This window comes from Ranitomeya variabilis, chromosome 2 (genome assembly GCF_051348905.1).
Source record: "Ranitomeya variabilis isolate aRanVar5 chromosome 2, aRanVar5.hap1, whole genome shotgun sequence".
Taxonomy (NCBI): Eukaryota; Metazoa; Chordata; class Amphibia; order Anura; family Dendrobatidae; genus Ranitomeya; species Ranitomeya variabilis.
Window position 1 is genome coordinate 446548180 of NC_135233.1, and position 13985 is coordinate 446562164.

Here is a 13985-nt window from a genome sequence, read left to right on the forward strand (position 1 = left end):
TATGAGTCAGTGCGGCCGCGCTCTCTATGTATAGATCCGTCCACCTGCCCTATAATAGAGGATCAGTGGACAATGATGTGTGCGCCCCGCACTGGTACTTCTGTATAGCGGCACACGTAGAAAACACAAGGCATCTCCACCCAGGGAATGTCACATGCTGCTTATTCACCTAAAACACGCTCATCAGACCGCGACATATCTGCAGCAAATCGCTGTGCAAACATTTACTGAGAAAACATTGAGACACAAAGAAGAGCCGGATGTGCGAGCTCTGCGCATTGTGCGCTAACACAACAAGTCCCTCCGGGTCGCTGGGGTTGTGCGAGCCCTGCGCATTGTGCACTAACACAACAAGTCCCTCTGGGGCGCTGGGGGAGTGCGAGCTCTGAAAATTGTGCGCTAACACAACAAGTCCCTCCGGGGCGACGGGGGAGTGCGAGCTCTGAAAATTGTGCGCTAACACAACAAGTCCCTCCGGGGCGACGGGGGAGTGCGAGCTCTGAAAATTGTGCGCTAACACAACAAGTCCCTCCGGGGCGCTGGGGGAGTGCGAGCTATGGGCATTGTGCGCTAACACAACAAGTCCCCCCCGGGGCGCTGGGGGAGTGCGAGCTCTGAAAATTGTGCGCTAACACAACAAGTCCCTCCGGGGCGCTGGGGGAGTGCGAGCTATGGGCATTGTGCACTAACACAACAAGTCCCTCCGGGGCGCTGGGGGAGTGCGAGCTATGGGCATTGTGCGCTAACACAACAAGTCCCCCCCGGGGCGCTGGGGGAGTGCGAGCTCTGAAAATTGTGCGCTAACACAACAAGTCCCTCCGGGGCGCTGGGGGAGTGCGAGCTATGGGCATTGTGCACTAACACAACAAGTCCCTCCGGGGCGCTGGGGGAGTGCGAGCTATGGGCATTGTGCACTAACACAACAAGTCCCTCCGGGGCGCTGGGGGAGTGTGAGCTCTGCGCATTGTGCGCTAACACAACAAGTCCCCCCGGGGCGCTGGGGGAGTGTGAGCTCTGCGCATTGTGCGCTAACACAACAAGTCCCCCCGGGGCGCTGGGGGAGTGTGAGCTCTGCGCATTGTGCGCTAACACAACAAGTCCCCCCGGGGCGCTGGGGGAGTGCGAGCTATGGGCATTGTGCACTAACACAACAAGTCCCTCCGGGGCGCTGGGGGAGTGCGAGCTATGGGCATTGTGCGCTAACACAACAAGTCCCCCCGGGGCACTGGGGGAGTGCGAGCTATGGGCATTGTGCACTAACACAACAAGTCCCTCCGGGGCGCTGGGGGAGTGCGAGCTCTGCGCATTGTGCACTAACACAACAAGTCCCCCCGGGGCGCTGGGGGAGTGTGAGCTCTGCGCATTGTGCGCTAACACAACAAGTCCCCCCGGGGCGCTGGGGGAGTGCGAGCTATGGGCATTGTGCACTAACACAACAGGTCCCTCCGGGGCGCTGGGGGAGTGCGAGCTCTGCGCATTGTGCACTAACACAACAAGTCCCTCCGGGGCGCTGGGGGAGTGTGAGCTCTGCGCATTGTGCGCTAACACAACAAGTCCCCCCGGGGCGCTGGGGGAGTGCGAGCTATGGGCATTGTGCACTAACACAACAAGTCCCTCCGGGGCGCTGGGGGAGTGTGAGCTCTGAAAATTGTGAACTAACACATCAAGTCCCTCCGGGGCGCTGGGCACAGACTCTCACAGAAGATCATCAGCTCAGACAAGGTGACCAAAGGTGAAAAGGGGAGCCAAAAAAAGGGCCACAAATGCAGACATCTTTATACTTAAAAGTGTGGCAGATAACAGGGAACAATAGATTGTGTTTGGGGGGGGGCCCAAAGGCCCCGTCACACACAGCGACGCTGCAGCGATACAGACAACGATGCTGATCGCTGCAGCGTCGCTGTTTTGTCGCTGTGTGGTCGCTGGGGAGCTGTCACACAGACAGCTCTCTCCAGCGACCAACGATCAGGGGAACGACTTCGGCATCGTTGAAACTGTCTTCAACGATGCCGAAGTCCCCCTGCAGCACCCGGGTAACCAGGGTAAACATCGGGTTACTAAGCGCGGCCCTGCGCTTAGTAACCCGATGTTTACCCTGGTTACCAGTGAAGACATCGCTGGATCGGTGTCACACACACCGATTCAGCGATGTCAGCGGGACCTCAACGACCAAAAAAAGGTCCAGGACATTCCGACACGACTAGCGATCTCGCAGCAGGGGCCTGGTCGCTGGTACGTGTCACACATAGCGAGATCGCTACTGAGGTCGCTGTTGCGTCACAAAACTTGTGACTCAGCAGCGATCTCGCTAGCTATCTCGCTATGTGTGACGGGGCCTTTACTGTGGCACAAGTGAATACAGATATGCATGGATAATGAAATATTCACACGTCCTGCAAACACTGATAACAGGGAATAATATTTTGCATTTATCTATCCTGACTCTACCCAGCCTAAAATGGCTGATAACAGCAAACAGAAGACTGCATGCACTGTAAAAGGGTGTGACATCATGGTGCGCATAAGGGGACGACATCAGCGCATAAGGGAATGATATAACTCCATGGGCGTGTGATATAACGGCACATGGGTGTTCACCTGTTGAGCTCCATGATATTATTGTGGAGGAGTTTGGTATCAATGTAGAGGGGTTTAACATCATTTTTAGGAGTAAGATATGATGGTACAGGATGTGAGGTCACTGTCACAGTACCGGTGTTTGCTATCAGCCTATAGTACTACGACATCGGAGGTATATTAGTGTACATATCATCGCCATAACTAGGTACGATATCACTGTATAGGGGTATAATATCCCCCTAAGGGACCGATATGACAGTATGATTTCTCTGTATAAGGGTACACCATTTTCCAAGATAACCAATGACAACTTACATTGGCACTAAGTTGGGTTGTCAGAGCAGACACTTTTTCTTGGGAGGAATCCAACTCTCTCCTTAACTTGCGGATCTAAAAAAAAGAACCAACACATTTTATAAAGGACTACCGGCACAATCTGTGATATTAGATGATTTAATAGAGAAGATTACACAGAAGGTACAAACCTCTGAATGGCATTTTTCTTCTGGCTGCAAAAGATAAGGAAGAAAAAAAAGTTCCGTGAAATTCCGTATATGGGGAGTGGCATCGACACGTAACTCTGATATATTTCTCCTTCATCCCCTATAAATAGCAGCGGGAGACGAGAACTGCGCAGACTTGTTTGATTTTCCCTTATTTGGGCAGTTTTTTTTTTTTTTTTTTTTTTTTTTTAAACTATCGCTGAATTAGATAAGAGACCAGCAAAAAAAATAATTGAGAAAAACAACCCCCAACCCCCCCCCCCCCTTCCCGACTGATGACGCTCAGTGCCGCAGACACCCAACTCATGAATTTAATACAATCCTCTCGGGACAAGAGCTGTTCATGTCTCACATTCCTGCCGCAAGGACAATAAACTCAGTGGTCACCGGATCTGCATTGTTAGGAGCGGCCAGGGGGGCCCCCTGAAGGGATTATGAGGGTTTTCAATACCAACAAGTGTAAATAATGCTCAAATTAAAGGGTTTGCCTAAGTCAACCCTCACAATTAATGCATTTACAATGGAAAATGAAGCTACTTTACAATTTTTCCTAATTCATAATCTACCGTTTTTGGTATACAGCTCCAATGCGTACCAATTGATCTCCCTGGTTACAGACTACAAAAGAAAAAACCCTATGGTGTACAATCCTGCTGCTCCTTGATAATATACATTTGGTAGGTAGAGACAAAATGATGCAGAATTAGACTACACAGAATTTGTTTATTTGGTAACCATGGAGACACATAGAAACGCATAGGGGCTGCAGACATAAAACAGTAGTACATTTCTAAAGACTTTTTGATTCCATTCTGTAAAGACAGACTTACACTTTAAACTCAAAAAATCCATAGCAAAAATAATCCCTCAAGCTATTCTCTTTTTCTCCGCCATTTCTCAGATAACTCGATCTCTGGGAAATCTGGGCAACAATCACTAGGACTGCCGGATGTCCTACAGTTCTGAGGGCTCTTCATTTTAGTCGTGCAGCGATATGGAGGATGTATAACTGCCCCCATAGACACTAATAATAATAGTCGCCCGGCTTTACCAAAAACAGATGTGTCTACAACTGCATAAAACCGAACAAAAGGCGGTAACATGGCGGCTCATTATCTGCATTACTGTTGGAGGGGCATTATTACCAATTCCATTTTGGCACCTTTGCTCTTTTACTGTCCCCACATAGAAAGCTTCACATTTAAGGGTCTCAAAAAACTCAAAAGATGTCGTCACATTAACACAGACCCGAGGGGCTGCAAATAGTGAGAAGGAAATGAAGACAGAACTATATAGATGAGAGTTATATAGCAGATTCCTTCACTAAAAGCTCCTGATTAAACAGCTAATCCTGCTGACTGACATCAGACCGAGCCGACCTGCACCGCAACCGAGTGTGCAAAGAGCAAAAGTCCATGTCGTTACATATATTAATATAAAAAATACATATATGGACAATGATACTTACAGTGGAGTATACAGAAGATGTGCTGGATACCAGAGACAGTGAAGATCCATGAACTGAGGGTTACAAAAAGGGGAGACATCAGGCACGTGGAACAACAGCTGAGCACAGATCAGAGCCCCCCATACAGCTGAGCACAGATCAGAGCCCCCCATAAAGCTGAGCACAGATCAGAGCCCCCAAACAGCCGAGCACAGATCAGAGCCCCCAAACAGCCGAGCACAGATCAGAGCCATTCCTGCTAACATCATCGTGTCCAGCTGATCAAGTCTGATAAAACAACAAGTTGATTTCAGACAACTTCAGATCTGTTTTCCCCATGCTTTACACTGCAGTTCTGATTCTTCAGATTAGCTGCCGTTTCTTAACCCTCGGTAAGGGGCAACTGATCTGACAGGCGCAGCTCACTTAGTTTCATTTCTCCATTTTCAGTGGTTTGTCTGGGAAACACCCTCCTCCCAGTACCTTCCTAACTTTAAAGGGAACCTGTCACCCCCCCCCCCCACAGTCGTTTCAAACTAAAAGAGCCACCTTGTGCAGCAGTAATGCTGCATTCTGACAAGGTGGCTCCTTTAGTTCTGGGTGCTGTAACTTGAGAAATAATCAGTTTTATAATTTGTCTGAAATACCTGCTCCTCAGTCAAGTGGGCCGGCGTTTCCCCCCTGCTTCAGACAGCACACAGCTGTCACTCACATCTTCTTGGCGCCGCCGCCTCCTCACCGCTGTTTTCAAAAGTAGCCGGCGCCTGCGCTCTTATCCCCTGCCTGGTGCAGGCGCAGTGAGGCTGCCCGTCTTTCCTCATATGCAGCCCAGCTGACTGCGCCTGCACGGCCACCCTGCCTGTGAATCCCAGCCCCGCAATGTGAATAAATCATAAGTCACTGCGGGGCTGGGAATCACAAGCAGGGCGGCCGCGCAGGCGCAGTCAGTTGGACTGCATATGAGGAAAGACGGGCAGCGTTCACTGCACCTGCACCAGGCAGGGGATAAGAGCGCAGGTGCCGGCTACTTTTGAAAACAGCGATGAGGAGGAGGCGGCGCCCGGAGCCAAGAAGATGTGAGTGACAGCTGTGTGCTGTCTGAAGCAGGGGGGAAACGCCGGCCCACTTGACTGAGGAGCAGGTATTTCAGACAAATTATAAAACTGATTATTTCTCAAGTTACAGCACCCAGAACTAAAAGAGCCACCTTGTCAGAATGCAGCATTACTGCTGCACAAGGTGGCTCTTTTAGTTTGAAACGACTGGGGGGGGGGTGACAGGTTCCCTTTAAAGGCTGTGTGAAACCTGAGAAGCCTCTTGTGCTGCAGGAGATCAGATATCAGTGTTTTGGCTTCTCCGGCTCATTGCCCCTGAATGCGTCACACCTTTGACGGTTAGAATTTGCTGTTTTTATTCATCCCAATAGTTTTTTTAGCTTGTTTTATGAATAGCTTGTGCTAAATTTGTGGATTTGTCATAGAAGGTTTTGTTAGAAATAAGAGTGTGCTTCTCAGGCACATTGCGCCCTAACACATTCTCTCTGTTGCTTCAGCTTTTCTTCTGAAATGGCGAGGAGAATATTTGACTTGTCCAATGCCCTTCATGATGAGCAAGTGCAAAATATACTGATTGATGATGAGACAGACCCCATACAGCTAGAAGATTTAGGGGAGGAAAGTGACATTGATTCAGAAGATGATGTGGAAGAATGTCCAGATGTGTCTGATACAGATCAAGATGGAGAGAGTGAGGAGGATGCTCAAGACATACAAACATATTACTTTTCTGGTTATTAAACATTTTTTTTTTCCACCTGATTATGTGTATTCTCATTTATTACATTCCTATTAAGGTAACTGATCACTTTTAGAGCATTGCCATTTAAAAAAAAGTAAAATATAGCCAATTTTCTACTCTGTGCCGGACAGGCGCAATGCCCCTAAACTCGTTATGAAACATATTGCCCCTGACGGAGGGTTAATCACACACTTAGAATGAAGTATGTAAATGACAAATTAATTTTGTAACTGCAAGGACAGAAACTAAACACTCAGGTTCTTTAAATCCTGAACTTCTTTACTGAGGCTATCAGTCACAGACATCATTCTGGTTCAGGCGCCGCTGATCTCTTGCTAAACTATAGGCAATGTGTTGTCTCCGCCAGTGGAGGAGCTCGTCGTCTCACACCAGAACGGTCATATCTGTTTGTCTTCAAGTTCAGTCCACAACAATGAGCCTGTGACATCGGTAAGCCGTCCCGTCCCCCCGGGCAGCCACACGGCCGCCCTCCCTCCAGACAGCAGACTATGGGATGGAAACAAATGCTAACTGGATACTGGGTGGTGAGGTGGGGGCACCACGGACGACTGCCACACACAGTACCCCCGCCACGCGCTGTATCCCGCAGCCCCCCGCCACACACAGTACACAGAGCCCTAGCCACGCACTGTATCCCGCAGCCCCCCGCCACACAGCACATGCATTCAGGATCTGTAGAAAGCTAAGTAGTAAACCTTCCATAAAACCACATATATAAGCAATTCAGCAACACCTGGCGATTCTCATCTCTAGGGTACAAATACGACCAGCTAGGTCGATGCAGATGTGGAGGAGACGGACTGCAGCAGATGGTCAGGATGCCTATGGCATTACTCGGGTGACATTTTCCCAGGTACTGTAGTATCTAGTATCACAATCCAGGGGGCTGTCTGTCATTTTAACATTGAGGGTTCAAATCAAGGAAACGTTATCACATATAGAGTAAAAGCTTCACACAACCAGTGCAGATGACATGTAACCCTATAGCTTCCCTGCTGCCGGCTAGTAACAGATTAGATGGAAACCACAGTCACACGATGTGTACGATAAATTATCTGGGCTTAGTCGTGTCTTTTCCCAGGAAAAGCTGAATGACCCTTCTAATGACACCACCAGATTAGACTCTTAAATGGTAAATCTGCATAATGAAGCCATTAAACACTATGGGGTGGGGATATGCCAATGCACGATCAGGAGTCTGGGAGAGCAGGGAGAACACCCACATTCATGGGAATATTGAGATTTCCCACCAGTGTCACATTATACACAACACAGGGCGTCGTCTCAACACGAAATATCATCTCTTATCAGAAAGTAATACCCTGCAGAAGTCTACGTGGAAATCTTTAGGTATTTGCCCTGCAGCACATATAAAACACAAGGACAGGTGCGTCACATTGGGGGGTAGACACTGGTGAGGTTCATTCCCAGGCGCTGGTGCAGTCACTGTGTACATACATTACTGATCCTGTACTGACCCTGAGGTACATCCTGTATTATACTCCAGAGCTGCACTCACTATTCTGCTGGTGCAGTCACTGTGTACATACATTACATTACTGATCCTGTACTGATCCTGAGTTACATCCTGTATTATACTCCAGAGCTGCACTCACTATTCTGCTGGTGCAGTCACTGTGTACATACATTACATTACTGATCCTGTACTGATCCTGAGTTACATCCTGTATTATACTCCAGAGCTGCACTCGCTATTCTGCTGGTGCAGTCACTGTGTACATACATTACATTACTGATCCTGTGTTACATCCTGTATTATACTCCAGAGCCGCACTCACTATTCTGCTGGTGCAGTCACTGTGTACATACATTACATTACTGATCCTGAGTTACATCCTGTATTATACTCCAGAGCTGCACTCACTATTCTGCTGGTGCAGTCACTGTGTACATAAATTACATTACTGATCCTGAGTTACATCCTGTATTATACTCCAGAGCTGCACTCACTATTCTGTTGGTACAGTCACTGTGTACAGTGGTCACTGACCATTTTGATAATCTCTTACCTTCTTCAAATCCATCACGAAACGATCCAGAGCGGCTCATGGTTCTGGTCTTCTCATCCAGAGACATGGAGCTGTTCCTGTAGCGGGGCTCTCCGTAGTGATCGCCGTCTGTGTTGGACAGGCTGTGCGTCCGGAGCATGGTGGAGTTGGACAAACCCATGTGAGCTGCAGTCGTAGGACTTGCTATGAAGGAAAGAAATCACAGCGTGCAATGAGCGATATCATCAGGGTAGTTCATGGCATTACATTATCTAGAGCCCGAGAAGACCTGAAATTAACAGTTCTTAAATGATTAAATTCCATGACTCGTCATTAGTGCATTGTGATCGATGGGGGCAACAAATGGGACCTTTTCTAGAGCAGAAAGCAAAAAACATAGAAGAAGAGTATGGATTAGATGGGCACAAGGGGTACTGATGGGAAAGGATGCGGGTTTAGGTGAATGCACCTCTGTAGACCATTCATTGATACATTTGGCATCACTATGGTCGCTCCCCAGTCGTCCATACAAAGACTCACCGAGCTGCGAGAAGTTAAATCTGGTGCCGGAGGGCGAGGTTATACTGGAGCTGGGCGAGAATGGCGAGCTACTGGCCGTGTCCTGGAGTCCACTGGATGAATGAGAGCGCAGCCATTCCTTGGTATCATCTTGGTTTCGGAGCTGAGAAGATGGAACGTACCTGAGTGGACCAAGTATTTAAAAAAAATGATTAATTCTGGAAATCATGAGCTGTGGGGCAGCAAATGCTAAAAACATAACCACATTACAAGCCAAACTCCGAGCGAATGCATTATGTTACAGTAGGGGGTAAAGCGGACAAGGTGACAACCAACACAGCCACCAATATGGCCTCTCTAAGGGTCGTCACCCAGCCTCTTCTGTCCAGTCACACTGTGATTCGGCCCTACATGCTGGATTCTTGGTGACAGCCTTCATAAGTCTTATTTGTAGTATTCAGCTTTCCTAAAACCAGATGTTATAATGAAAAGGCTGCACAGAAGAGGAAAAGCTACATCACTATTGTAACTGACCACCATGGACGGCGTATCCAAAGAGGACGAAATCGGACCAGTTACTGCTCACAATTTCTACATTGACATTCAGGGGTGCAATGGCGGCAAAATCACACAGAAAAGGTGGCCTGCTGGGGCATGCTGGAACTTGTAGTTATGACACAGAGGAATTCTGTTCATTTGAAATCACAGGATCCTCATGTGTCCCCCCTACCCATTCACTGCCTAATACAGCCAAGAACAACAGGTGCAACTGCAGAAAAATCACCCAGGAAAATCTATTGTCATGCACTGGGCGAACTACATGTTCCAGGCAGAACAGGCGAGAACCACGAACGGCTCTGCCTGAAAGGAAGGACTCTGTACCACCTGCTGGTTGTAGTATTACATGGTTAGGTCATTGTAAGGCAAACCCCGTGAAATTCAACCCAGTAAGCTCTTCAAAGCAAACCCAGCAAACCATATTACACTTTACATAGAAAATACATTTCTAAGTCACTGTGTATCTGTGTTATGTCCTGTATTATACTCCAGAGCTGCACTCGCTATTCTTTTTCTATAAACTGTAACATGGTGATGCAAGGTGAACAATGTCCTACGTGCTATTGAGGAGACTATAATAAAACGCATCTTATATTGTGGCCATTCCTCCCCCCTCAGCAGTATACAGGGGTCAGCTGCAGTCTTACACTTATCTGAAACTTGAGTTTGGGTATGTGCACACGTCAGGATTTCTTGCAGAAATTTTCCTGACAAATCCCGGACATTTCTGCCAGAAATCCGCATGCGTTTTTTTTGCGTTTTTCATGCGTTTTTTTTGCGGTTTTTCCCAATGCATAGAATAGCGGGAAAAACGCGGAAAATCCGCAAAATTAATGAACATGCTGCTTTTTTTTTTTTTACCGCAATGCGTTTTTTTTCGTGGAAAAAAAACGCATCATGTGCACAAAAATTGCAGAATGCATTCAAAATGATAGGATGCATAATGTATGCGTTTTTAATGAGTTTTTATAGCGTTTTTATCGCAAAAAACCTGAACGTGTGCACATACCCTTTCAGTGGATTTACACGCAGACAGATGCTGCTCAGACTGTGTGTCTGGGATTGTGACTGTAGTCTGCTCTGCATAGACAGAAAAGTTGTGTCTGCACAACTTTGTCAACAGATTGCTGCTGGATCCATTCGAAGCGGTGATTACTGGAAATGTGAACACAGCCTTAGCCAATCTACGAAGGATTACTGGAGTCACCAGTCATTGCTAGTCCCATTTAAAAGGTATCTGGGTTCTGGTGGCAAATTCCCTTTAATGATACCACACAGGACACACTGTCAAGTCCTATCATGCAGAACACGCACAGCAAAGGTAAGATGGAACAAAAAGAACCAGTAACAACGGGTCACACGTAGACCCCACAGCCAACATGGAGAAAGCACAACACTACAAAGCAGGCGCCACCGAGACGATACCTGAATCCTTTCTTAGGTAAAGTGTTTCTATCAAGATGAGGATCACTGCAGCAAAGTCAAAGGAGGAGAGAGGACTTCAGAGGGAGGAAGAAGCTCGCGGGGGAGAAAGACTGACAGACAGAGCCGGCCGCACACATCGGAAGACGTGCACACAGACGTGCAGATTACGTGGACACGAGGAGCGTGCAATGTGCGGGATCAGACACGGAGATGCACAAAGGAGAGAGGTTACCATAAGGGGAAGACACACAGGACACTCATCGAGAGGGAGGCCCTTCAGCTTTTTGTGGATCAGTCTACAAACGTAGCAGAGCTGAACTCGTCCATTGTCTTTTCTTGGGGCTGTTCGGTTTGTGCATTGTGAGAACTGAATGAATTAAAAAGGGCTGCCTTATAAACAGCATCTATCCCCTATCTGATGGATACGGCGGTAAGTGTATGAACACTAGGGGTCCGACTGCTGTATGGTCACACGTCACTACCGCTTTGTGCACCCAGGGGACTTTGGGGTCTCCCCAGCAGCTGGACCCCCAATCACCATACATTTGTGATTAGGAGACACGTTGTTGATGTTGGTGTCCATTACACATCCGCAAATCTAAGACTAATGTCCACCTAAGGGATGCAACATTGTAAGTGAACAAGTGGCCGTCTGACAGATCCGCCATCAAAGAGGTCACGTACAAGAAGAGGACATGACTTGGTGGGAGCGCAATATGTAGTATCTGATGAAAAAGGAAGGCACCGAGCCCAATCACCGAGGATCAGGGTGTACATATTTATATGCCCTGTGTACGGCGACATCGCAGGGCAGGTACAGACACCTCTTAGTTGCTGGGTTCCAGAATAAAGCGCTGCACCCTGGCTGGGAACATGCAGGGACTCGGCAGCGTTCATTATATAGCTGCCTAATTACCTGGGGCAATTAATCTTGGAGCGCACCTCATGTAACCTAGATTTTCTCTAACTGCAAGGCAGGATGACGCACGACTTGGCTTCCGTCCAGCCCCAGTTCACTGCCGGCAGTGAGGCAATTATTACATTTTGCATGTAATTTGATGCGATTTCAAAACATACAAAAAACAAAATCTAAAAAAAATTGCTAATTTACTTTATTTCCAGGATATGTAAGGCAAAGCATAAACATCTATTCTCTAGTTTAGACTGGCAACTGAGGATTGATGTGTACGGGGCCTCTAATGTGCATGGGGGCCTCCTGATGCTCCCCTTACAGATGATGTCGGGGGAGATAAGGATCCCGAATCTGACAGCAGCTCTCCCATAGAAAACCCAGCAGCGCTCAGCCCAGGAGAATGTTGCTGTGTATAGGGGAGTCGGGAGAGGACGGTCGGCTATCTACGGGGGTGGCTTTTGAACTGGATTTTTGAGCAGCTGGGGAAATCTATAGACTAGGAGTAGGATGCAGACTACAGACTGCCAGTACCCAGGACCAGATTGTCACGGAAATTCCCACTGAATCCTTGCAGCCATAACACGAGTTTATTATCAACTATCATATACCGTATATCGATTTCAAAAGTAATATATAAAAAAAAAATCTGTATTTCCCCCTTTTCTGCCAAGTTGTCAGTAGTTACATTCAGCATCTTAGCCTGATCACTTTTTGGGACGGACGGCTGACATCCAATATGGCCACTATTAAGCCTCCAATATTGGGTCGTCATCCAACTTTCCTAGAGTCCAGAAAAGACATTCTGGCCTAATTCTGCATTGATCTAATCCTATCCAAAGTCTGACAACCTTACAATCCCATCTGGGCAGCCATATTGGTTGTCACCCAACTTTCGCAGACGCATTTGACAACATAACCAAAAGTATGAAATGACTGCAGATTTTTAGGGGACAATGTTGGGTCACCGTCAGCTGATATTCAGATTATTTTACCAAACACAAGTCACGATGCAGACACACAAAAAAAAGCTTGTAGAGGACGAACGCTTATCACAAAGCGCGAGAATGACGAAAGACAAAAGACGTGATGACAAGCGGAGGGACAGGGGGGCAGAGAAACCGCATGCCACAAAGAAAGAAAAAAAATCAAGCAAAAAGGCCTCCGAGTGTGATGGCGGCCCGGGGATGAGAGCAGGAACAGTGCAGGCGGCAGGTGATGAACACTCAGGCTGACGGCAGCCATGACAGACACCGTTACCTGTCCTGCTTCCGGGGGAGAGTATTTCTGCTGAATTTAGGACTAGCACCGGGGGAGGAGAGAGGGCTACAGAATCGGGGGACAGATCATAGAGGGAAAAAAACAAAAAAAAAAAACATTATTAGTAAATTAATAAAAGGAAACAACTAAAGAAAAGCGCGATATGTGCAATTGCACTTACTACAGCAAAGAGTTAAATGGCCTTTGTAGAAATACATAATTATTAAAAATATTCTGCGACTTACTGATATGCTTTATGTTGTAATTTTTCATCATTTTTAAGATCCTCGCTTGCTGTCAGTGAATGTGAACATTCCTTATTTAGGAGTCACTCACCTCTCGGACATAGTGGTCTTCACACTGTTGGTTCTGACAAAGCCAGACATGGAGTCGTCCCGTGGAGAGGCCGTCATGGCGCTCGGTGAGTTGTTACTGCTGAGGGATATGTCAATGGACTCGCAGCTGGTGTGCAGGCTGCTGACCGACTGGTAGCCCAGACCGTCCTTACTGACTGCAGAGGAGCTGCTGGCGTTCGTGCCCCAGGTCAGGCTATTGGAAGGTGCGGAGTGAGCGGAGCCGGGGCTGGAGGCCAGCGGAGAAGGGTTCAGATCCATATTTTTACCATACAGGGGGCTACTACCTCCGCTGCTCAGTATACCGCTCCCGGAGGGGGAGTCTGGGTGGGCCTGGGAATTCATGGTGGCGTGGGGGTTGGAAATTATCATGGAGTTTTTCATGTTTTCTGAGGTTGTGCTGGGTCCTTGTTTGTTCGGCTTTCCGCCAAAAAGCCTAAAACGGGAATGACACATTCATCAAAAGGTTTAAGTGCCTTCTCATTTCTTGCTTTTTATGTGGAAACCAGTTTTTACAACACGTTGCCACTAATCAATGCAAACATTAATACAAATATTTGCTCATTTTTCACACTTGTGCCCTCTTACGTCATAGGGAGAAAA

At 47.6% G+C, this 13985-nt stretch overlaps 2 protein-coding genes across 13 annotated transcripts in view; one reads left to right on the forward strand and one right to left on the reverse strand.

The window, feature by feature from the left end:
• LOC143806542 (uncharacterized) overlaps positions 1 to 8075 on the forward strand; it is a 264847-nt gene extending 256772 nt beyond the window's left edge. For both annotated transcript variants that reach the window (XR_013221500.1, XM_077287202.1), the window contains one exon: positions 6083 to 8075. Coding sequence is in view for 1 of the 2 variants with exons in the window: in XM_077287202.1 (XP_077143317.1) it covers positions 6083 to 6326 (244 nt within the window). In the remaining variant the exon portion in view is untranslated. The remainder of the gene's footprint in view (positions 1 to 6082) is intronic.
• The window catches only part of NAV2 (neuron navigator 2), a 547719-nt gene that overhangs the window by 19792 nt on the left and 513942 nt on the right, over positions 1 to 13985 (reverse strand). For 9 of the 11 annotated variants that reach the window (XM_077287190.1, XM_077287189.1, XM_077287183.1 and 6 more), the window contains 8 exons: positions 13366 to 13818; positions 13030 to 13095; positions 10860 to 10904; positions 8898 to 9058; positions 8379 to 8561; positions 4552 to 4604; positions 3066 to 3089; positions 2896 to 2970 (listed from right to left, as the gene is read on the reverse strand). In XM_077287190.1, coding sequence (XP_077143305.1) covers positions 2896 to 2970; positions 3066 to 3089; positions 4552 to 4604; positions 8379 to 8561; positions 8898 to 9058; positions 10860 to 10904; positions 13030 to 13095; positions 13366 to 13818 — 1060 coding nt within the window. The remainder of the gene's footprint in view (positions 1 to 2895; positions 2971 to 3065; positions 3090 to 4551; positions 4605 to 8378; positions 8562 to 8897; positions 9059 to 10859; positions 10905 to 13029; positions 13096 to 13365; positions 13819 to 13985) is intronic. The other 2 variants (XM_077287184.1, XM_077287185.1) reach the window with 2 other exon arrangements.